The sequence below is a fragment of the Pteronotus mesoamericanus genome, unplaced genomic scaffold, assembly GCF_021234165.1.
Source record: "Pteronotus mesoamericanus isolate MK-2021 breed Mesoamerican mustached bat unplaced genomic scaffold, CSHL_Meso_final contig_82, whole genome shotgun sequence".
In the NCBI taxonomy this organism is placed as follows: Eukaryota; Metazoa; Chordata; class Mammalia; order Chiroptera; family Mormoopidae; genus Pteronotus; species Pteronotus mesoamericanus.
Genome location: NW_026555265.1, coordinates 16,265,177 through 16,288,117, shown reverse-complemented (window position 1 = coordinate 16,288,117; position 22,941 = coordinate 16,265,177). Strand labels below are relative to the sequence as shown.

Genomic DNA, 22,941 nt, shown 5'->3' with positions numbered 1-22,941 from the left:
ACATAGGGGAAGCACACCAGGAGGAGGTATCACTGGAGCCATCTTAAACACTACTTACTACAAGTAACTTGGCCTTTCTCTACTTGAGTTTTGACATCTAAACATCTACCATTGTGAACATTGAAAGGATTAAAAAATGTAAAGTGCTTAGAACAGTACCTGGCAAGGGGTAAGCATTAAAAAACATTAGCTAATTATGGGTACAAAAACAATGCAAGTGCGTATACCTACTCTGTGCAATACACAGTACAAAGTTCATGGTGGTTGTTCAAGAAACACTTACTTTAAAAGGCCCACAATTATTCAAGCCCTGGCCAGGATGGCTCAGTTGGTTGGGACATCCTTCCATAACTGAAGGGTTGCAGGTTCAATTCCTAGTTGGGGCAAGTACTTAGGTTGTGGGTTCCTTCCCTTGTTGGGCACGTATGGGAGCAATCTATTGATGCTTCTCTCTCACATCTATGTTTCTCTCTCTCCCTTCCTCTCTCTAAAAGCAATGAAAAAACTGTCCTCAGGTAAGCATTAAAAAAAAAAAAAGTTTGAGCATGTGGAAATTACCCCAGAAACAAAAGTAAATGATAAAGAAAGAAGTTCCTACCATATTATCAGGGGGCTTCAGAGGCACCTCCAAATTTCCCACAAGCTTTCCCCTTATTAGAAATTTCCACACAGCAAGCTCCAGTGCGATCCTGAGTCATCTCTAAACCTAAACAGAAAAAGCCAACCATACTTTGCTCTGAAAATGCACACCATTAGCCTGATTGCAGAAGTTGCCCAATTTGCAAAACCACACAATTTGAACTTACAGAAAAAAGGGCAGGAGCTTGTTTGCCTAACTGCATTCTTTCTCATTGTGCTCAGCAGTTTAGATGAGGGTTTCTGGGTTTTTTTGTTTTGTTTAAAAAAAAAAGACACTCTGATATTTTAAGGGGAGACATTCCTCTGTACCCCTGTAGGCTTTAAGGGTAGTACAGAGGGGGAGATAGGTTAAGGAGAGGGGTCCTGCTTTGCACATGTCCTTTTTGCGCAATCCAGGATGAAGTGGGAGGGGGAAGGAGGCCAACCTGTCACACAGCAGATATGGTAAATGAGTTATGAGTCAGGAGGTAACAAAAGACTGGACCACCTTGCCCCCTCTCTTCCCCAGGCCACAAAGTCACCCAATTAAACACAAGCCCAGCAACAGTAGCAACTCTCCAGGGCAAACAAACCTCAGGAAGGCATGTATGCCCTCCTGACAGAGAGTGCTCAAGCTCAGTGTCCAATGTGCAAAGACCATGATTCCCTGAATCAAAAGTCCTAGGGAAGGTGGAAGAAGGAAGGAGGACTGGAAAGGCCAGCCTGGCAGCCTCGAGAGGTCACTAATGTGGGTCAACCAACAAGCCTGTCCACTTCCATCCCACCTCCCTTCATCAACTGCCAAAAGAGACTTTTGTTTTTTTAATTATCTGGTTGACTTAATCAGGAGTGCAATGATGCAAAGAAAGAAGTAGGAAGAAATTTCTCCATACCATGGGAGGCATCTGCCAGGCTAAGAGTAGATGGGGTAGTTGTATTTTGGGGAAAAAGAAAACAAAATTTCTCTGCAGAGAATTGCTTTTCCTGTTCATTGTTTCAACACCTCTGAAACCAAACTGCCCTTTGAACAACCAGGGCCTAGCTGGGCTGGAACACTGAAAGCTGAGGTCAACACAGCAAAGATAGGGACCCCACTTCTCCAATGAGAGCTGGCAAGCCCTGTGTATGGGGGACACCTGCACTGAGAGGCCAGGCGTGGGAGGAAATGAATCTTGGTAATAGTTCCACTTGTGCCCTGGCTGGGTGGCTCAGTTGGTTGGAGCATTTCCCAGGCACCAAAAGGTTGCAGGTTTGATACCTGGTCAAGGCACATGCCTACATTGAGGGTTCAATCCCCAGTCATGGTGTGTAAGGGAAGAAACCCACTGATGTTTCTCTCTCACATTGATGTTTCTCTCTCGTTCTCTCTCTCTCCATTCCCCTCTCTCTAATATTAATATACATATATTTCCATCCTCAGGTAGGGATTTTAAAAAACTCCACTTGCTTGGGTGTTAAATTAGAAATGGAAAATATTATACTTTCTCCAATAAAAGTGAAACTGGCTGATTTTTTTCTGTTGTTGTTGTCATTATTATGTTTTATGACACAAAAAAGGCACACATGTAATAAATAGAATATGATTTAATCTTTTCCTCTGAAAGCCAACTAAGGAAAGAATTTATGTAAGTGCACCCACAAAGTTCAGTGCTTTATTACAGGCCGTGCATCTGTTTTCTGACTGTGTTGAGTGTGCTAATCTTAACTGTTTAACCAGACTATAAGTAGCAGTTGGGCATAATTGAAAGGGATATAGCCTAGTAGTTAAGCAGAAGTGCTCTGGAGCTTTTGCCAAACATTATCAGCTGTGTGATCCTGAGCAAATTAATCTCCCTGCGTCTCTGTTTCAACTATAAAAATAGAAATGAGAACAAGAGTATCCATCACATAGAGTTGTTGCAGAGTCCTTAAAACAAACCATCCCTGCCTGGCACATAGTGGGCCTCAATAAATATTAATTATTGTTTTGTATTCCCCTTTCCAAGCTCTGATTCAACCATATTACAGTGCTTTTCAAAACCCTTCAGTGGTTACCCCTTGTCACTGAGGTAAAGGTCTTCCCAGGCCAGCTGAGGCTCCCATGCACCATCCCCAACGCCCAAGTCCCCTGCACACCCAAAAGCATTCTCTCACTGCACTCTAGCTCCTGTTACAATGTCTTTACCCCCACCTCACCTATTAATCTGAAATCCTCTCCCAGGAGTGTTTAGTTGTCTGCATTGCTCCCCTACTAGAAGAGAACCTGAAAGAGAACCATTCTTAGAACTCCAGCAACGGCTGGCACACAGCAAACGCTCAGGAAACATTTACTGAATGATTGAATGACATCACATCTATTAATTTTTTTCAAGGCTTAGATAATATTCCACGAACTCCATGCATGCAGTCCTGGAGGCATCAGCGGAAACTTAATTTCTTCTGGGCTCTGGAAGCATATTTCTTAAACAGATTCTATTCATTGGTAATCAGTATGAATAGTAAACATTCACTAAAATATTTTTTAAATGACAGCTAACATTTAAGCAGTGCTTATGATGGGCCAGGTTCTTGGCACATCTCAAACTCATTTAATCCTCTCTATCCCACCTATAAGATAGGTACTGTTTTCGTTCCACTTTTGCAGATGAGGAAATGGACGCACAGAATAGGAAAGAAATCCAAAGTGACACGGACGGTAAGCATTCTCCACGCGGTCCTGTCCCTTATTCTTACCACTGTCTCTCCTAAAAAGAATCATCTGAATCCCCTCTCAGTAGCCCCTTCCTCCAATTCCAGTGTCAGTGGCTCAAAGTATGCAGAAAAGCCATTTAACTCGGAGCACACACTACACCTGAAATTAACGTGTGGTTTACTCTGCAGGGTGAGTGCCTACACCTCGCATCAAAGCCTTTCATTCCCGCGGGAATCTCAAGATGAGGGCCCAGAGGGTCATCCATCGTCTTCCTGTGGCCTCACGATCCAAGCCATAGTTCTTCCATTTCTACAGGATCTCTAACTCTCCTTTTTAGTCGACACTGTCCATGAACTCCCTCCCCAGCCTACTAAGGAAGCCAGAGGCACTCAATTCAATTGAGCCTTAACCTTTCCGCTGGCAAGGGAACAGAATTTACTTCCTCCCCAACTTGGGGAGCAGGACCAAGGAGTGACCCAAACCTACTTTAACAGCCCAATACTAGCTCCTTTGCTCACTGTAAACCCAACGCGAGCCCCCCATCCTGCTCCCGCCCAAAGCTCCGCGACCTGACCCCGCGTTCCAGACTACGAGCTCAGCAGCCCGCGCCACATGCCTCCTCCGCGCGCTGGTGACTCAACCGGGCAAGAGAAACCTCTAGGTTCTTTCCGACCTGTCTAAGGGCGCCCGCGTCCTGTCCCGCCCTTTACTAAAGCCCCCACCCCGCTCGAAGTTGTCCTTCTGGTTTGAGCCCGGGGGGCGCGTCGGAGTGGCTCCACAGGGTGTGGCCAGACGACTTAGGCGACGCCTTCCCGAAAGGCGGTCTCCTCTCCAGCCCCAAAACGCAGACCCCGCGCCGCCGCGGAGTGCCGAACAAGGTCTTTGGCGGGGGCAGGGCTGGCAGTCTAAGCAGGAAGCGCCCACACTAGGCAGTACCGTGCGCTGCCAGCTGGAGCCGGGCGGAGCCGGCGCCCAGTCGCCGGGTGGCTCTGCCAGTCCCCGCGCGCCAGGGCGGCCGTACACGTGTCCAGGCGTCACGTCCGCGCGCGCCCCCGGGGCTTACGTCAGCTGCCGCTCCAAAAGCTGGGTGCCGGGGTTCTGCGCAACGCTTGGGTTTGGGGCCCGCGACGCCGGCGGGAGGAGGGGCCTGGGGGCGCGGAGGGGTGTTCGGAACGCCGGGGGCGGCGGAGATCCTCAGCGCGGTCCAGCCCCCAGCCTGCCCAGCGCCGGCCGTCTCCCTTGCCCGGTTTCGGGCGGGCGCGGTGGCGTTGCCACGGAGCCCCGCCGCCCTGGGGTCGCGCACAGCCTTGACCCCGGCGGCTCCGCGGTAGGCAGGCGCCCGCAGTTCCATGGTTGGCTCGGAGCGCGATGAGCCGCCCGTCCTCCACCGGCCCCAGCGCTAACAAACCCTGCAGCAAGCAGCCGCCGCCGCAGCCCCAGCACGCCCCGTCCCCGGCTGCGCCCTCGGTCGCCGCCACCATCTCGGCTGCGGGCCCCGGCTCGTCCGCGGTGCCGGCCGCGGCGGCGGTGATCTCGGGCCCCGGCGGCGGCGGCGGCGGCGGCGGCGGGGCTGGCCCGGTATCCCCGCAGCACCACGAGCTGACCTCGCTCTTCGAGTGCCCGGTGTGTTTTGACTATGTCCTGCCCCCCATCCTGCAGTGCCAGGCCGGGCACCTGGTTTGTAACCAATGCCGCCAGAAGTTGAGCTGCTGCCCGACGTGCAGGGGAGCCCTGACGCCCAGTATCAGGAACCTTGCTATGGAGAAGGTGGCCTCGGCAGTCCTGTTTCCCTGCAAGGTAAGCCCAGGTGCCACCTGCGCACTTCTGCCTGGCTATCTCCCAGGACTCCTAATTCCTCCAGCCCACTTGCTGGCGCTGAGACGCAGGTGGCATCTCTCTTATTTAAAAAATAAAGTTTACACTTTGTCCACCTTACCCCATACCCCATCTGGACACTTTGAGAGTAGTTAGCTCCGGGCTGACAGTTGCCCCAGTGCTGACCCCAGACTAATTGGCACGCGATCGTTGTTAGAACACATCACAGCTCTTCCCATGCAGCGCCTGTGTGCTCTGCAGATGTGTACTCGGGTGTGCGGTCAGGGCTGGGCCGCACAAGTAAAACTTGGACAGAGAAGCTATCCTTGGGGTTTGAGGAGGGAGGAAATGGGCGAGCTACACGCACCCCTCACTAGCACTGGCTTGGCAGAATGGGTACCGGATTCCTCCTGCACCCCGCACCTGCCATCTGCCGCACCCCTGACACGTGGGAGCCCTTGGGAGTATAGCTAAAAGGGGGAGGGGGCGCCTTCAGCCTATTTTCTTTCCTCCAGCAACAAGAAAACCCTGCAAGCCACGCCTTTCCCTCGCCTAGCTTTCCAAGGGCTGGAGAGTTGGGGGGGGGGGGGGTTTACTAAGTGGGATGAAAATAAAAGTTGATCAGGAATTTAACAGAAAGGGGATGCAGGAGCTGTTGATACAGTTCTTTAAATGTAAATATGCTATTGCAGCTGAATTTGGAATCCTAGATGTCAGTGTGTGTCAAGAAGATACACAAACGCACGCACGCATAGGCATACGTTTTTTTTTCTTTTTTCCAAAAAACAAACAAACACAAAAAAAAAACGGCTGTGGCAACTTGCTGTTTTGAATTTCTATTATCACACATATTTCTCTATGGCTGAACCATAATTCTCCCTTGCTTTATTTTAAATGGCCACATAGTAGTGCATTGTGTGGTCATATTATAACATCTGTTTACCTACATCTGTCACTTAAAAAAATCTGAAGGAGCAGTGTCAGTGATACACCTGTCTGTATTACTTCATTATAACTTAGCGCTATACCGTAAAGTTCATTTTTTAAACTTGGAAATGGAAATAATGTCATGAATACTTTTGAGTTTCTTTTAAACTACCTGCTCTGTCTCTTGAGCCATTTAGGCTGTCTTGCATTTCTCCTTGGGGCTGCTTATTTTTATAGGGCAAGAGCTTATTTTAAGTTAAAAATAATCCACCTGAGAATTGAAGCTTGGGACTCAAGTCAGTAAAATGAGTGATTTAATTTGGTCGGTGCCCTACCACAGATCAAATTTAAAATAGCATATTCAAATAAGGGTTTGAATTCATGTTTGGACTATGGGTTTTCTTAATAAATTACTCTGCTTTACCACTTCTCCTAATGCTTGCTAATTCACCCAGTCCAATAGTTGTTTCTCCTAACACATAGACAAACTTTCTATAAATTTCTTAATGATCAAGAGAAGATTTGGTGATCGTGGACATAAGAATTGGCTAGTTGATGTTGGAATACATTGTGGGGGCTGCACTTGCGGGAGGGATGCACCGCAGGACTTCCAGGGAGCCATCTGCTCAGCCCTTCAGTTTCCCCCAAGCTTTCGGGGGCCAATGGAAGAAATGGCTTTAGGTGAATTACAGTTCACAAATGAGCGTTTGATATCAGTCAGTATTCCATAATTTATTTTCAAAAGACAGTGTGTTTCTCCCATTCGAAAGTGAAAGAAATTGTTATGCTATATGAAGAGTGGAGTTTTACTTTCAGGATCTAGGATTCTGGTTCCTATGGAAGTATATGTTCTGCCTAACCTCTAACATGCTAGTGAAGTCGTTCTTGAAGAGCAGTTCTCTTGGGAATCAGGGGCACTCAGCCTTTCTGTACACATCATTGATTTTCCATGTCCCTAGTCTCTGAGAAGGCACTTGGGCAAAGCTATCACTTTGCAAGCTGAAATTTAACAGGGTCAACCATTTCCCTACAAACCAGGAACCAAACTTAGAAAGTGATCTTGGTGTTACGTGTGTGTGTGTGTGTGTGTGTGTGTGTGTGAGGTTCATAGCACTGGAGTATCATGGCTCAACTTTGGTTGACCAGTAATCCAGCCGATTGACAGGGCAGCTCATTCAGTTAGTTTGGATAAACCAAACTTGGATGTATATAGAGGCCCAAAAGGCAACCAAGATATGTTTATTTGGGGAGGGTGAGAACAGTAAGAAGCAGTAAGGCCTGTCAAACTTCAGCAAAAGAGGTCTGTGTACCTTTGGCTTGCACTTGCTGCTGGGAATCAAAGGGACTGCCTTGTCACTGCTCCTACATGCTCTTAGATTCTCTCTCATGGGCAGGTTTATATGTGAAAACCAATATTGGGTTAAGTACCAAGCCCGGGTCCCAGGAGTTGCTGGAGGTGTCATTGTCTGAGAGCACTTCCGGGGGCGATTTCCTCATGTGTTTAGGAGGGGATTGGACTGCTCAACTTCTAAGGTCCTGTAGCATCTAGTATTCTATGAAATGAAGGGAGGTTATGTGGAATGCTTATTGGGTGCCTTATGTGTGCCAGCTACTTCGTGTGGGTCAGCTTTTATTAGAAAACTCATGCCTATAGAGAGGTTAAGTGGTAAGTGATTTGTCAAGATCACACAGCTAGGAAGTGGACCAGCCTGCGAACCTACATCTCAAAAGCACACATCCTTTGTACTAGTAACTAGATAGGAATTTTGAATCTGAGCATATCTCCAAGGCTTCCGATCATAACACAAGGTGGACAGCAGTAACAAAACCATCTGGTTGGGTGAGTTCACCAAATGAGCCTCTGCTGGAAACATCCCCAAAACACAACATTCCTGCTCGCTCTAAAATTCACGAGCAGAAGTTTTGTAGAACATAGGGTAGGAGTTTTGGGGGGAAAATAACCTACAAGCCTACTATTGGTGGGGATTTCCTTACATTTCTGCACTTTTCATGCTTCAGTCGGCCTGAAAATGGATGTGCTGCCAAATAGCTTCCTTACGTAGATGTGGGGCCACTTAATTAAAGGCTAGACTGCCACCTGCACCTTTGATAGAGGGCACCATGTGCATTACTAACTCAGGTCTCCTTTTTAAAAAAGGCTGGCTCACTTCCACTTGTGGTATTTTTAGTCCATTCTATAGCTTGTTCCACGCCTGAGAAGTTTTGATACCCGGTTCCCCATATCTCAGATTGACCACCCCGGTGGAGCGTGAGTGTAGGAGAAGTGAAGGTTGACACATTTGTGCCCCCACTCAACCTTTTATTTTAATATCAGCCAAGTATTTCTCTCCACTACTGTGGGAAATGTTAAAACCACTCCAGCCCACTTACACTATGATACATTTTCTTTCCATTTTTTTCTTTGTATTCTCTGAAAGTTTCTAGTAGTGGTAATGTATCTTTAAGTAATTATTGAACTGGAAGCCCTCAGTCAGCAAGTCTTCCCTGAACTTGGATTGTGAGGTGGTGTTTTTGTTCCTTGGGGTGGGGGGAAAAGGTCAAGTTAGATAACCCAGATGAAAGTTTAAAAGCTCCCAGTGTGGCCCTGGCTGGTGTGGCTCAGTGGGTTGAGCACTGGCCTGTGAATCGAAAGGTCGGTCGCTGGTTCAATTCCCAGTCAGCGCACATGCTTGGGTTGTGGGCCATGTCCTCTGCTGGGGGAATGCGAGAGGCAACTGACCAATGTATCTCTCACACATCTATGTTTCTCTCCCTGTCTTTCTCCCTCCCTTCCTCTGTCTCTAGAAATGAATAAACAAAATCATTTTAAAAATAAAATAAAAGCTCCTTATGTGGACTCCTCTAGTCCAGTGGCAACAAATTCTAAATGCCATCAGACCTGGGGCCTCAGCAGAGGGAGCTGGGAGCTGTGGAGCACAAGCCGTCTCCAAAGGGCCACGGTGCTCAGTCCTGGATGATTGGTAGGCGTGGCAGGTGTGTGCAGCCATGCCAGAGCTTTGGATTTTTATTTTAAGAAAAGCCAAAAATCTGGATTTTTTTAGTGTTAAAATCTCAAGTTTGTTGTTGTTATTGTTGTTGTTTTTAACATTGCCCAAATTCAAATTAAAGCCAGCACTTTCAGGCCAAACCAACCATGTCTATAGACCAAATTCTAACTGCCCGCATACAACCACTAATCTGGTTCTCTTTTAGAAAGCGTTCATTAAGCCTTATCTGCATGAACTTTGGAACTCGGAAAGTTCCCAACTCTATGCGATTTTAAAGCTTATTTTCTTTTCACCTTAATTTTGCCAAAAGAATATTCCATTCTGACCATCGGGAGACCTGAACTGTGTGCTAGTGACTCAGTGTTTGACGTTACGCCAGCCAGTTTATTTATTTGCACTTGATCATCTTCATCTTTAAGAAAAATGCTTGGACTAAATGATTATGCCAAGGATCTTTTTTCCGGAACCTCATAATCTGCTCCAGAGAAGAGGGCACTAGCCAAAAGATAAAACTGGATTCTCAGCCTGGCTTCCTCTGACCTTGGTTTAGTCATGGACTTCCCTGCACCTGTTTGTTCATCGATTTAAAAAAAATGCAGATAATCCCTAGTTGATCGGTGCTTTAAGATCAGTTTAGAAGTGGTATAGAGGGCTTTCGCTAACCACATCAAATAGAAGATGACTGGCATTAGGATTGTTGCTCAGCGAGAGTGCTTGGCCATCTAGAACTCTTGACGGGACAAGCCAGTTTGCCAAAACCATTTCAGAGATCTCTTTTTAACCTCAAAAATCCCCCTAAGACAAAATAATTTCTTGGCCAACTGCCCCTGCGGTCCTCTCTACTAGCTGCACTTGACCAGGCACTGGCCAGCACTGGAGTTCACATAACAGTTACAGCGAGTCTCAAGATTCTAAAGCACAAAATTGAAAATACAGCTTTTAAGTGTAAAATTAAGAACAGAAGTTCTAGAATGCTGTGTAGGAGTACTACAGTTTAATGCTGATCCCACACACAGTTGGCCAACAATTTTATACAGGTCACCATCACCTGGAACTGGCGTAAATCACTATTGCTTAAAGTTGGTCTCAGCACAACCAGAGTGGAGGCAAATCCTAAAGTACAGCAGGTCTGGCCTATAAAGTCCCCGGCCTGAGACTGAATTAGATTCTTCGTTCTGCATTTGAAGTTCCACATACTGTGAAATGTCTTAAGAGCCAGACATGTACATCTGATGACACTTGTAAACAGTAGCAGCTCTCAATCACACCCATAAGGTCTCCGCTCCTAAAAGGGGCACATAGTAGGTACACATTTGCTAAAGTGAATGGCAGCAGTCGGGGCCATTGGGCAAGTCACGCAGGGTGTAATCAGATGTGGGGCATTAGGATGTGATTGCACCCTGGACACACTGAACTGGAAGATAGGGAAGCTAAACACTTTTCCTTTTCAAATGTATCTTTATAGTAACCTTAAAGCGTGTTGTCTAAGACTTACAAGAGACACTAAAAATCCTGCAGCAGAATTTCATCAACTTTGCCCCAGATGCCCATCATTCTCCACTAGTGTCTTAAAAATTGAGAAACTGTGGTTCTCATTTCCATTTGGGTACAGATTTTATGTAATGATTTTTAGACTCGATAGTGTCTGAGACAGAAGTTTTGGGCCACAGACACTATAGACATGAATGGACGATACACCTGGTGTTCAATGTGTGGGCCTGGGCCCAATTCTAAAACTGAATCAATAAAGGCAGTATCTTTGAGTCACACCTTCGTCCCAGGCTACCTCTTACTCTGGTTGTTTTGCGGTCAGGCCCTGCTCCTGGTCCAGATCCCAGTGTGACTGGCTGGTGACCTCTCCAAGCCTCAGTGGCTTTTTGGTAAAATGGGGTGATGACTGGGTTGTTGTGAGGCTCAGACTTAGTAACAATAAGGGGCTGGCCCCAGCGCAACCAAACACTAGCAGGTGTGCACAGTTAGAAGCTGACAGAAAGCAATGGCCAGTGTATGTATGAGGTCAGGTCCAGGCACACACTTTAAAAAGAAGAAAGGAACCCTTATTTTCTCTCATTGATTCTCCCACTGAGCTTCTCCTCCCTAATCCTAATCATGCAGGGTTTTCTGTGAGGTGGGTAAATTGGCCTTAGCAGTGGTTTTTCAGTGATGAGACTTCTTTCATTTCTTTAATGCTTTTAGAAAAGAAAGCCTGGTTAGATAAAGCAACATTTTTTTAATGAGTGTGTTTTTCACACGTTATTAAATGCGTTGTTAAAAATTATCATTGTTTTAAAATGTAGAATGCAGAAAGCAATATAAAATTTTAATCCCCTATAATCTCTGCTTAGTAATGACCACGGCGCCATTTTTTTATATGCCCTTGCCAACTTAACCTCTACATCAGTGGAGTTTTTCTTTCATTAAAAAAAAGCAAGTAAGATGGAGAAGCCACACACTGTTTCAATAACTGATTTTTACATCTAACACTGTGGCTATTTCTCCACATTGATAAGTAGTCTTTAAGGTCATGTTTAATGACTGCATAGTATTGCAATTTTATAGCAGTACCAGAGTTACTTAATCAAGCTCTTGTTGGTGGTCATATCAGGGATTGTTTTCTTACTGTGATTCTAAAAAAAAGAAGCAGCACTACTGTAATGGAATCCTTGTGTATAAGAAGAGTATCATCTCCTAATGATAAATTCCTAGAAGTGGAATGGTAGGGCCAAAGGGTATATGCAGAAACTAGAAGCTTTCGATAGCAGAGCCAACTTGCTTTCTCACTTGGAATCATTCACAGTGGAATACCCATCTTTCCTCCGCATCCCCAGCACTGGGTGTTAGCCCTTTGGTTTTCTTAATGCTGTTGCCCGCCTTTTCTCTCTAATATAACCCGCGGTTAGAGGTGGCTCCTCCTGACTACCTACTAACTTTTCATCCTGCTCACCCTTGCAACCCTTGGCAGCCCGAGCCCTCCCCCTCTTACAGCCCAGCTGCCTAGCCAGCTAGTGCCTCCCTCCCACCTCGTCCTTCTGAAACGGAGTCTGACAGAGCAGCAGGGTCCTTCTGAAGTGGAAGGAGCAAAGGAGCCTGGAGACCCCCGCAGTGGTGGTGTCAGAGCTGCATTTTGAAGGATGAGTGGCAGTCTGCCCATAAAGGACGGAAGATGTAACCCACTGGAGTCGCTAATAGAGAACATTGTTTACCTTGTCTAAACTAGGTATATTATCTCATGTTATCCTCCTGGTTACTTTTAAAGAAAATAAGATACAGTTAGCATCCCCCTCTGAGAGGTTTGCCCAGAGTCACACAGTTTGTAAATGTGGGGGCAGGCAGAAACTCCAGTCGGGACCTGTTATTTACACATGCAATGCCCTGCTACAGCCTTCTGCCTTTTTTGCTGCCCGCTCCATCCTGCTGAGGAACAGCGATCCCCTTCCTGTTCCAGACTCTCATAGTAGCTTTGGAGAGATGGCAGTGCTACCAGAATGGCCCTCTTAAGAGGGTTGCCAGGATTCCCAGTTCAATTTGATTGTAAATAAACAACTTTTTGGTATAAGTATAACCCAAATATTGCCCGGGACATATTAGGCATCTTGTATTTTTATTTGCTAAATTTGGCAACCGTCCCACTTAAATCTCCTGTGTGTTACTGTGATTGCTCTTGCCCAGACTGGTGTGGCTCAGTGGGTTGGGGTTTGGGCGTCATCCTGAAAACTGAAAGGCCGCAGGTTCGATTCCCAATCACTCGGTCGGGGCAAATGCCTGGACTGCAGGCCAGGTCCCTGGTTGAAAGCAATGATCGACATTTCTCTCACACATCAATGTTTCTCTCCCTGTCATTCTCCCTCCCTTCTCCTCTCTCTAAAAATAAATAAAATTTCTAGTCGAGAAATAAGGACTGCTGGAGGATAATATAGCACTATTGACAAGCTTCCGGGGCAGTTGACCTGATTATGCAGGTGGGAGCCTGGCATAGAAGAGTAAGGGCATGTTGAAAAGGGTGGGCAAGGCACTGGTAGCATGGCTCTTTAAGGAGCTTTTGTTTGCTTGAACATAGACTTTTAAGGGACCTTACACAGCTGGTTCTCCAAGACAGTGTCTGGTTGCCTGCTAACTCTGGCTATGGTAAGATGAGAAACATACTTGGTCAAAAGTCAACTTTTGTTTAAATCTGCTAAGATTAAGAATAAACCCCTGCCAGCCCAAGGATTCTTTGTAAGGCTAAATGTACCCCCTCCCCCACCATTTCCCCAAAATCAGGATGTTCTCAAATTACTGCAATAATATTATGCTTAAGTCTTCCACCATTGCTACCTTTAGTAAGAAAGCTATCTGCAACATGATGTTTGTTAACTTTCTGAGACAAAAGGAGGACTTTTTGATCCCAAGATTTTAATTAGAATTGCCTTCTCCAGAAGATAGTTTGTAAAGTTAAGTATCAGTATTTTCTTGGTCTCTTCATTATTTAACAGTTCTGGTCCTGAGTGATACTATTTTACCTTATAATTATCTGTGAAACTGCTACTGTACTATTGGTTGGTAATTATCTCTTTGCACTACCTCGTAGTGGAGGTGAGGAATTTACCATTTGATTTAAGTGAAAATTTGCTAAGACTCTTATAGGAAGGATGCTAGACAGATTCAAGGTGAGTATTATAATTAATTCACAAGAAGAGATTTCACTTTCTCCTGTTGCCCATGTCTGAACTCCTCCACTGTTAATAATAGTCAAGAGGTGAGTCATAGGCAGTTTTGTAGATGCACTCAGAGGTGACATGGTAGTCTCAATTCAAGGTCATATAGGACACTGGGTACTTGAGTTCTAATTATAGCTCCTCTACCAATGGTTGTAAACGGCTTTTGAGCAAAAAGAACATACAGCTGTGAAAATGACAACGGCGCTTTTGTTTCCCAATTTATGTAAGATTTACTAAAAGCCATAAACACCCCCACCCTGAGTAATTTATGTAAATAAAATATGTGAAACGCCTTTATCAAAAATTAGAAAACCCTAGTTACAAGTCCAGAATAAACATTTTTCCTTGCATGACCTCAAGATCTATTGAATTTTTGTTTTAATTCTTTCCACAGGTAAGGCTTTTCATTAAAGTGAAATTAGCATGGTAGGGAACAATTATCTTCTGGCAATAAACCTAATATTCATTTACCAACAAATATAACATGGGTGGGAAGCAGGCAGTAAATCAGTACATCAGTGAAGAAAATTAATAGGTCCATAAATTAACTGGAAAACAACCTGTGATCACTCAGTGGTATATAGGGACAGATAAATATTTTTAGTCCCTGAGGAGCTAGTTCTAATTACTAGACATCCTTGGAAAACATGGTAAAATTTAAGTTTAGCTGCAGATTGAATTGTAAGTTTTACCATGATTTGAATGTATACTAGGTTTAGCTACAGCTCTCATTTGACCAACTCTAAAGAGCACTGAGAACCTAGAGACTATAACCAATAGTCCCCTAGTTATCTGCTTATCGTACATAGAAAGTTACACAGCCAGGAATTCATCCTTCGAGTGGAACTCAGATAACTCTGGCTCCATTTCTCTGCACCTCCCCAGGGCTAAAAGGGCTTAAGAAAAGGGGGGAGAGGGGCGAGGCGGGAGTAAGTTTCATTCCTGAAGCTCCTTCTTCAGATGTGGTCCAGAATCGGGAACCTTGGACTTTGAACCACTGAGGGTGGTAGCAGGAAACTACACTCCAGGGCAACAGACTTGCCAGGTGCCCACAAACCATTAGAAGGATCAGAAGAGCAAGGAGAAGTCTTTGGCTGCTACTGGGCATCAAAGAAGTACTGCTTATTGTAACTATTGATACTTCATTACCAAATTTTGTTGGTTCATTCAAATAAGCCCCAAAGAGCCTCTAGTAAAGGAGAAAGTAACTTAGTAGCATTTATACATAGATACGTAGTTAAAACTTTTTTTCTTTTAAAAAAAACACTATTATGATAAAACTTAATTCATTCAACCAATTCTGCAAAAGGAATCTTTATCCCATAAAGGATAAATATGCTAACTCTGTCCCTGGATTCTTTAACATACTTTTATTATATAATTTCAAACTTATACATCAATCAGTTGCAGTAATAGTACAAAAATTTCCATATACCCTTTTTTCAGGTCCACCATTTCCTTTTGCCCCATTTGCTTTTTCATTTGTGCTCATTATGTTCAAATATATATTTTTTAACCATTTGAATGTAAATTGCAGGTATCCTGCCCCGTTGCCCCTAAACACTTCACTGTATTTATCCTAAAAACATTTTCTTATATAAGGAAGGTATAGTTACCAAAATCATGAAATTTGACATGCAGTAGATAATATCATCTAATCCACTGTATTCAAATGTCATTTGTTGCTCCAGTTGCGCCCTTTGTGGCAATTTTGCTTCTGCACATCCGGTCATGCATTGCACTTAGCTGTCAGCGCGTGTTTGGTGATCATTACAGCTCACTTAGATTGAAGCACAGTGCTGCTGGCTTTTGCATACCCCAAGACACGGTCATTTCTTGGATTTAATTAAGAAATTTATGAGCACCAACAACAAAATATCGATTGTGCTTTGTTTTCCTTGAGACATTCTCATTGGAGGTGCTGGCAGATATTTTGCTAGTATATTTCACTGTTTCCTAGGAGGCAAACAGGTGGAAGCAGGGCCACTGCCTCCCAGTGCCCACAAGGGACACGTTTCTGCCCAAGCCCATGGGGCCACCCCTGTAGTAGACGCTGATTGTTGGAGTTCAACAGATTGTTCTTGAATTGCTTGAACACACGTATAAATAGGTTAAATATTCTAAGCCAGTCACAGGATTCATGACCTTGAGCCAGCACCTGGCTAAAAAGGGTTGTCCTGTTTATATCCTCATTCCATAAACAAATATAATGCAACTGTGTATATTAGGTAAATTAACAGGTGTTAGTGTTTGACTATGTTTCTGACGTATCTGGTCCTATTTGTATGTAAAGGGGTTTCTTTGCCAAGACCTTACCTAAATTCCAGCTTAAATACAATCTTCAAACCCTGTGCCCAGGAAAAGAATTAACTCTATTTACTGCTTTCTGTAAAGACTTAAAAATGAGGTTTCACATTGCCTTTCAGGGCAGAACACGTTTGCACAAGACTTTTGAGCCATTGTAATGCAAAGAGTTTCTAAAGAGAAGTCAGAAAAGTTATTTCAGCATTTCTTTGTTTCTCTGGCTAGTGGGCCTTCCTACCCCTCCCTGCATTCTTCTTTAGCTTCGGGCTTCTGTGTGTGGTGTGTCTCTCCTGCTTCCCCTCCCCCCCAGAGGTTTACTGAAGCGAATTCCCACCTCTCCAGCAGATATTTCCCTGTGGAGAAATCTCATTTATAGCTGAGGACAGGTTCCAGGACCCCAGGCAGCCTTCTGTGAACCAGCCCAAGTGCTTCTTCTCAGGACCAAGAGCGTGCACCTGAGAACGAGGCGTCTGAAGGAAAGCAGGTGTCCTCTGAACCCTTCACATTTTGTGGGACAAGCTCTAGCCAGAGTGGGAAAAGTGAAACCTCTTGCAAGATGCCAGAGAAGGCTGGAGGGCCTAATTGCTGGTTGCTTATTTGTGAGGTGTGCTCCCCACTCCTTAGGGAGAGGCTTTGCAGGGCTGTTTTCTCCTCTGCAAACCAAGGAAAAAAGTTAATTTTAGAACCTGCTTCTAAAAGCAGCATTATCGCTCCACCTTGGTTTTTGTGTTTGTTGGGTTGGGAGCTGGGGACTCGAGGCAAATATAGTTGTTGTTTTTTTTTTCCTCAAAATATTCCTTATTTGACTCCCAAGCTGCCCGGTGCAGTGAAAAAGAACCCAAGAGGGAGCACAGGGCGTGACCCTGCCCCTGGGTGGGCACACAGGACCCTGCAGCATTGATGAGTCAGCCCGGAACGAAGGTGGAACCAGCTCCCTGGCCTCCGTGCTTTGCGGACGATGAAGACCTTGCGTGCGGGACAGGCATTCCCGAGCTGTCCTGGGCTGTGCCTGTGGGGCGGGGCGGTGTGACCAGCCTGACCTGCCTGGCCGTGTGGGCCCCTCCTCACAACTGGGATTGTGGCTGCCCAGCCAGCTTTTGTCATTCATTGAAAGCAGTGCCTCTCAGTCTGGGCAACGGTACCCCAGGAGACATTTGGCCAAGCCTGGTGACATTTCTGGTTGGCAGACCTGAGGCGGGGGAGGGGGAGTTGCTACTGGCATCTAGTGTGCAGAGGCCAGGGATGCTGCTGAACATCCCGTAATGCACAGAACAGTTTCTACCACAAAGAACTATAGGTCTGAAATGTCCATAGTGCTGCTGTAGAAAAACCCTGAGAATAAACTAAATAGTCGGTTAAGTCCCTGCCTTCCCGTTGAGGTTTTATCCCGCTGTCTGCTCCCCTCATCCTGTGCTAGGACCAGATGGGACTACTCCATCCACAGCCCCTTTATCTGCAGTGAAGCTTTCCTTATGCTCTCCTCCCTCACCCTGTCCCCACTTTTTGAATCACCCCCCCCACCCCCGCCCCGTCTTCCTCTCACGGTTATCTGTATTTCGGCTGTTCTTGAGTTTGCTGTTGTGGGGGATGGGCCCTCTCAACAGGAAGCACCGCAGAGCGAGGTCTGCACTCCCCGCTGCGCTCTGGCACTGAGGTCCACAGCCTTGAGAGCTCTTGGCGCTTGTCAGGAAAACACCAGGCCGGGGGCCAGTGCGGTTGGGGTCTGCTGCGCAGAGGCACCCAGACAGTGTGGCATACAGTCTCAGGGAGTCCCCACAGCCTCCCTCTGATCCCGGCACGCCAGCCCCTCATATGGGTACCACGGCCGTAGTGTTCTGGAATATCCTTGTCATGCTGAGACTGTCACAGGCATGATGCGTGACAGTGGAGTGTATGGGTGCATGTGCGTGTGAGTGCACACATGTTTAAAGTTTAGATCTTTTCTTTTTAGAAACATCTCTAATCCAATTGTCATAAAAGTGGCAGCAGTGATCAGGAAGACATGTCCTCACCCATCATGGAAAACAGAAGGAATAGATTGGCATTAAAGTTCAGCTTGTATAGAAAAAGCAGAGTAAGCACCTAACACTTTAAAAATACTTATTCAACTTAATGGAGGCTGTGGCAAGGTCTTTTTTCACAAAGTCCACACATTTAAATGCTAAGTGATGCCTTTTTTTGTTTGCATAATTTGGGGAGGTTCCCTCTTCTCTATATTTGGGCTGAAGGAAGAGTGTGTAACTTGTAAGGTAAACCAAATAATTCAGAATATAAATATTCCCTATTGAGTTGAACAAGAAAAACTTCTAAAGTGATTGCTAGGTGATGGCTATTTGCTGTACATCAAGCTGATGAACGGGGAGTGGTTGGGGCTTTGAGTTGGGAAAGACACGCAGGTGGTACTGTCTTACACTCTTTGCCAAACTTCATCTCATTCCTGAAATTATTACTGGGAAGCCGTGGTAAACAGCCCATTCTGAAACGCATTCAGATCCAAATACTGAGGGCTTATTTCAGCCAGAGAATCTGCCAGGGTCTGCGTTAATTCTTGCTATTTTTATTGTGTGTTTTACACTCTGGGCAGAAATGCCTCGCCCATCAAAACATCAGAAGACTCTCTATTCCTAGCTGTACCCTGGATTTAAAACACAGTTAATAGGAATGTGTTTATTAGGGCCTTATCCTTGTTAGGAACACAAACTTGTTTCTGCTGATTAAACTTTTTATACCCATGCTTTAAAATTAGCCCATGGTTAAAAATATGAACAAGCAATTCCTATGGGCAAAGTAAATAACAGTGAAATTTCTGCGAATTTCTGTTGAAGATTATCATCATCCACTTTAGGTACAGGGAGGAATGGGCTGCGTTTCTGTCTTTAAGCCACTTTCTCCTTCCTTATTAGGGGAGTGCAGACTGGCTGCTTTGCTTCTGTAGCCTCAGTGTCTACAGCTTGGGAGCTTGTATGGAGAAGGTGCTCTGTGCCTGCTTGTTGCTACTGGTAAATTCAGCTGTAAAAATTAGAATTTGACCTACTTAAATTTATAAGGATTTGATTCCCTAAAGCAGGGTAGGGAAAAGCAGACACAGCTGTGGGATTTTATTTGTTTTGTTTTGTTTTGTTTTGTTTTGTTTTTAGCAAATTGGACGTGGCATCTTAGAAAAACGGCCTGGCCTTGCACTCCTCTGGTGTCTCCTTGTCTCACAAGAGGGTGGGAGAGTCCAAGTGGGGTAAGGCAGACAGTTTATCTGCCACTGCTGCTCCATGGGGCCGAGGCACATTTCTAGGTTCACCCAGAAAGGTCCTTGAGGCTGCCTCATCCTTTACAAGAGAACAGGGTAGTACTCGGGGCTGGTGCCTACGTGTGGGCTGACTCTCCGTCTGATAGCTAGGAATGAACATTGTCATTTTTGTGAAGGCTGGGAGCAAACATCTAATTCAGGGGTGTCCAACCTTTTGGCACCTCTGTGCCACACTGGAAGAAGAGTTGTCATGGGCCACACATTAACTACATTACAACATGTAATCACAAAAAAAATCTCATAATATTCTAAGTAAATTTACGATTTTGTATTAGGCCGCATTCACAGCCATCCTGGGCTGCATGCAGGCCACAGGTTGGACACCCTTGAGTTCCTTTCAAGTGTGGTCTTTTCCCCTTATAGCTGTGATTTATCCATCAGAAATGTCGTCCTGAGTGCAAGGGAGAAAAAGGTTTTGTCTGCGCCCTATTGAGGCACTATTTTAAGGGCAGATTGACCACAGCAGAAAACTCATCTAGGACAAGCAACCGCCCCAGGGCCCACTCTAGTTCCCCTTCCTCCTGGGTCTGTCACGAGGACCTGATGTGCCTGGTCATGAAGAGATGTGTACTTGGACTTTGAGTGGTCTGGGGAAAGTTCAGGGGCTTTGAGTGGAGTGTGAAGCCCTTCGCATTTTAACCTCCACTGGCTAGAACCAAACTGACCAGCAGTCTCCCAAGGTAGTTAAGCAGCTCTTGGATATGATCTCCTTTCAACTGAGATGTATATTCAGAGCCCTCAGGGGAAGATTTCAAAGGGGAAGAAGGTGAGGGGGTATTTCTATCATGTGTGTGGTCTCCAGCCTTTTTCTGTACCAGGCTCATCACTCGAGCAGGCAAGAGCAGGGAGCCTTAAAGCACAGCCTTGCCCACACTGCCTGCCAGTCACCGATCTGATCCAGGAAGACGTGGAGGAGACCACCCCCCCGCCCCCCGCCAAAAAGAGAGACAGAGAGAGAGAGAGAAATCACACTATTTTCAAAATTGTCTTTAGGTGAACACTAGTGTGGAGTTAACATATTCCTTATCCAACCCTACCCCTAAGCCATTTTAAATCCTTTAAAAATGTATTTAAATTCACGGAAAATAAGGGGGGAGATCAGTTTTCCTAGGACTGGCTCAACAGTTTTGTTTGAGGTGTTTATATTAAGAGCACAGTAGTTCTCAAGTTTTCAGTGTTGCAGTGGGGAGTATGGAATGCAGCACCTGGTGCAGGACCTGCCCCTGATTTTATGCAAGGCAAGACTGATAGTAAATGGGAACTGAGGCTTGTCCTCTCAAATATTCAAGGGATCTCAAGTAAAAACAGTTGAGATAAGACCATAGTTTAAGCCCTGGATACTTGAGTGGGTGGATACTCTTAAAGACCTACACCAGTAGAATTTCTGAGAATGCCCAATGGCTCAACGTTATTTCTTTTTGTCATAGTATGCCACCACAGGCTGTTCCCTGACCCTGCACCATACGGAGAAGCCAGAACACGAAGACATCTGTGAATACCGGCCCTACTCCTGCCCTTGTCCTGGTGCTTCCTGCAAGTGGCAGGGGTCCCTGGAAGCCGTGATGTCCCATCTCATGCACGCCCACAAGAGCATTACCACCCTTCAGGGAGAAGACATCGTCTTTCTAGCTACAGACATTAACCTGCCGGGGGCTGTCGACTGGGTGATGATGCAGTCCTGCTTTGGCCACCACTTCATGCTGGTGCTGGAGAAACAAGAGAAGTATGAAGGCCACCAGCAGTTCTTCGCCATCGTCCTGCTCATCGGCACCCGCAAGCAGGCCGAGAACTTTGCCTACAGACTGGAGTTGAATGGAAACCGGCGGAGACTGACCTGGGAGGCCACACCCCGGTCCATCCATGATGGTGTGGCCGCGGCCATCATGAACAGCGACTGCCTGGTTTTTGACACAGCCATAGCACATCTTTTTGCAGATAATGGGAACCTTGGAATCAATGTGACTATTTCGACATGTTGTCCATGACGCACCAAAATTATTTGGGTGTAGGGCTGTATTGTTAATAAAGGTTTTTACAGATGTTTTATTCACTATGACTTCACAAGTCAAGGTCCCCACTTATCCCATGTTCTGTTTGAAGAGCAGCTTCCCATCTGGCATCTGCCCAACAGAGTTCATTAACCTGGGATGAATGCTGTTGACCTGTTGGTCATTTGGAGGCTGTTCTGGAACATGATTATTGAATTTTACTTCCTGAACAGCCTTTGACAGGTTGCTTAGGGCTCCTGTAGACAGGTGTGTTAGGAATTGGAGCTTCTTCCTGCCCCACCCCATATTGGTCCCTCCAAATTGAAAAAAGCACAGTGACTGTCAGAAGATTACTTTCATCTTATGTTTAGGGGGTAGGAATTGTTTTAATGCATTTTAAACAGTGTTTCTCAAACCGGAAGGCTAACCAAGGTACATAGAGTCACATGGAGTAACTCAGACATGCAGATTGGGAGAGCCTGTGAATTTAACAACCTCCAGGTGATTCTTTTCAACAGTAAATTTTGAAAATTAACTCAGTTAAATTGTAGGGAAATTGTCCAGATTTTAAAGGTGCTTTAAGATTGTCCTCTACTGACACTGTTTGTCTTTCTACAATTTCACCCCCCAACAATCCCCTACCCCAAAATTAAAAGTAGAACTACAGATCCCCAGGAACACACTCCTAAGATTTGGTCTCTCTTATGTTTGGGATGGATTGCCTAGGAAAGCGAGTTGTATTGCCATTGATAGTTCTCATGTAATTAGTTTTTGCTCACTAGTGTAGGTGACCTGTTTACATGAGGCTTCCCTTGGATGTCCTCCTCAACTGTAGATGGTGGGAAAGACTAGTTGGTAGAGTTGGAAAAGCTTTATAACCAGTGTCATATGCTTGCTATTTAAAGGTATGTCTTGATTTTGTCTTTTGTTGGTGTTTTTTTTTTTTTTTTTTTTGCCACATTCACTTTAGTTTTTTAATAAATATTTTCCAAAAATGAATGTCGTACTTCCTTTTCCAAATTGAATCATGGGTATGTTTGGTGTACCTACCGGGTGCGGGTGCAGTGAAACTTCACCATTACCTTGGGCTTGGAGCTCTCACTATTTCCACAGGAGAAAACGGTCGTTTGTCCTACGTCACAGCACAGGTTAGTGGTGGCACTGGGTTCCAAACTCACTTCTCTGAACCATGGACTGTCGTTGGTGTTACAGAACTCCTTCTTGGAGCCATCATTTATCTGGCAGTGCCAGCGCTTGTGGAAAAAGAGTGTTTTTCATACTTTACAGAATCAGAAGGAAGAGGTATGGCTAGAGCCGACATACGGGGTTTGAGCCAGGGTGACTCACTCCCTCAGTCCTGACCGTAAACTCTCAAAAGAATTCGGAATGTTAGCCCTGAATGCTGGGTGAGGGTTGAAGGCAGCTCACCTTAGCGGCCCAATGGCATTAATAGAGTAGCACCGGATAGGAGTGATGATTTTAAAGTTTATGTTTTTTAGGTGAAACGTACGGTTGAGTTTTTAGCCAGGATGGAGTTCTGGCAGTTAAGGAATTGCTAAAGTAACTTATCTTCCAGTATAGTCTTCAAACAAAGGTGAAAAGCAGTGTGCTG

General features: G+C 45.4%; 1 protein-coding gene across 1 annotated transcript; it reads left to right on the top strand.

The window, feature by feature from the left end:
• Positions 1-4,406: 4,406 nt before the first annotated feature.
• Positions 4,407-22,239, top strand: SIAH2 (siah E3 ubiquitin protein ligase 2). Its single transcript, XM_054585209.1, has 2 exons — positions 4,407-5,086; positions 20,769-22,239. The coding sequence occupies exons 1-2, from the start codon at positions 4,658-4,660 to the stop codon at positions 21,324-21,326; spliced, it is 987 nt and encodes a 328-aa protein (XP_054441184.1). The 5' UTR covers positions 4,407-4,657; the 3' UTR covers positions 21,327-22,239.
• The last annotated feature ends 702 nt before the right edge of the window (positions 22,240-22,941 follow it).

Bases quoted from the DNA above. Each gene is read 5' to 3' on its own strand.
- SIAH2 (XM_054585209.1), top strand. From the start codon at position 4,658: ATGAGCCGCCCGTCCTCCACCGGCCCCAGCGCTAACAAACCCTGCAGC. The intron at 5,087-20,768 runs GTAAGCCCAGGT...TTTTTGTCATAG, and splicing joins CAGTCCTGTTTCCCTGCAAG to TATGCCACCACAGGCTGTTC.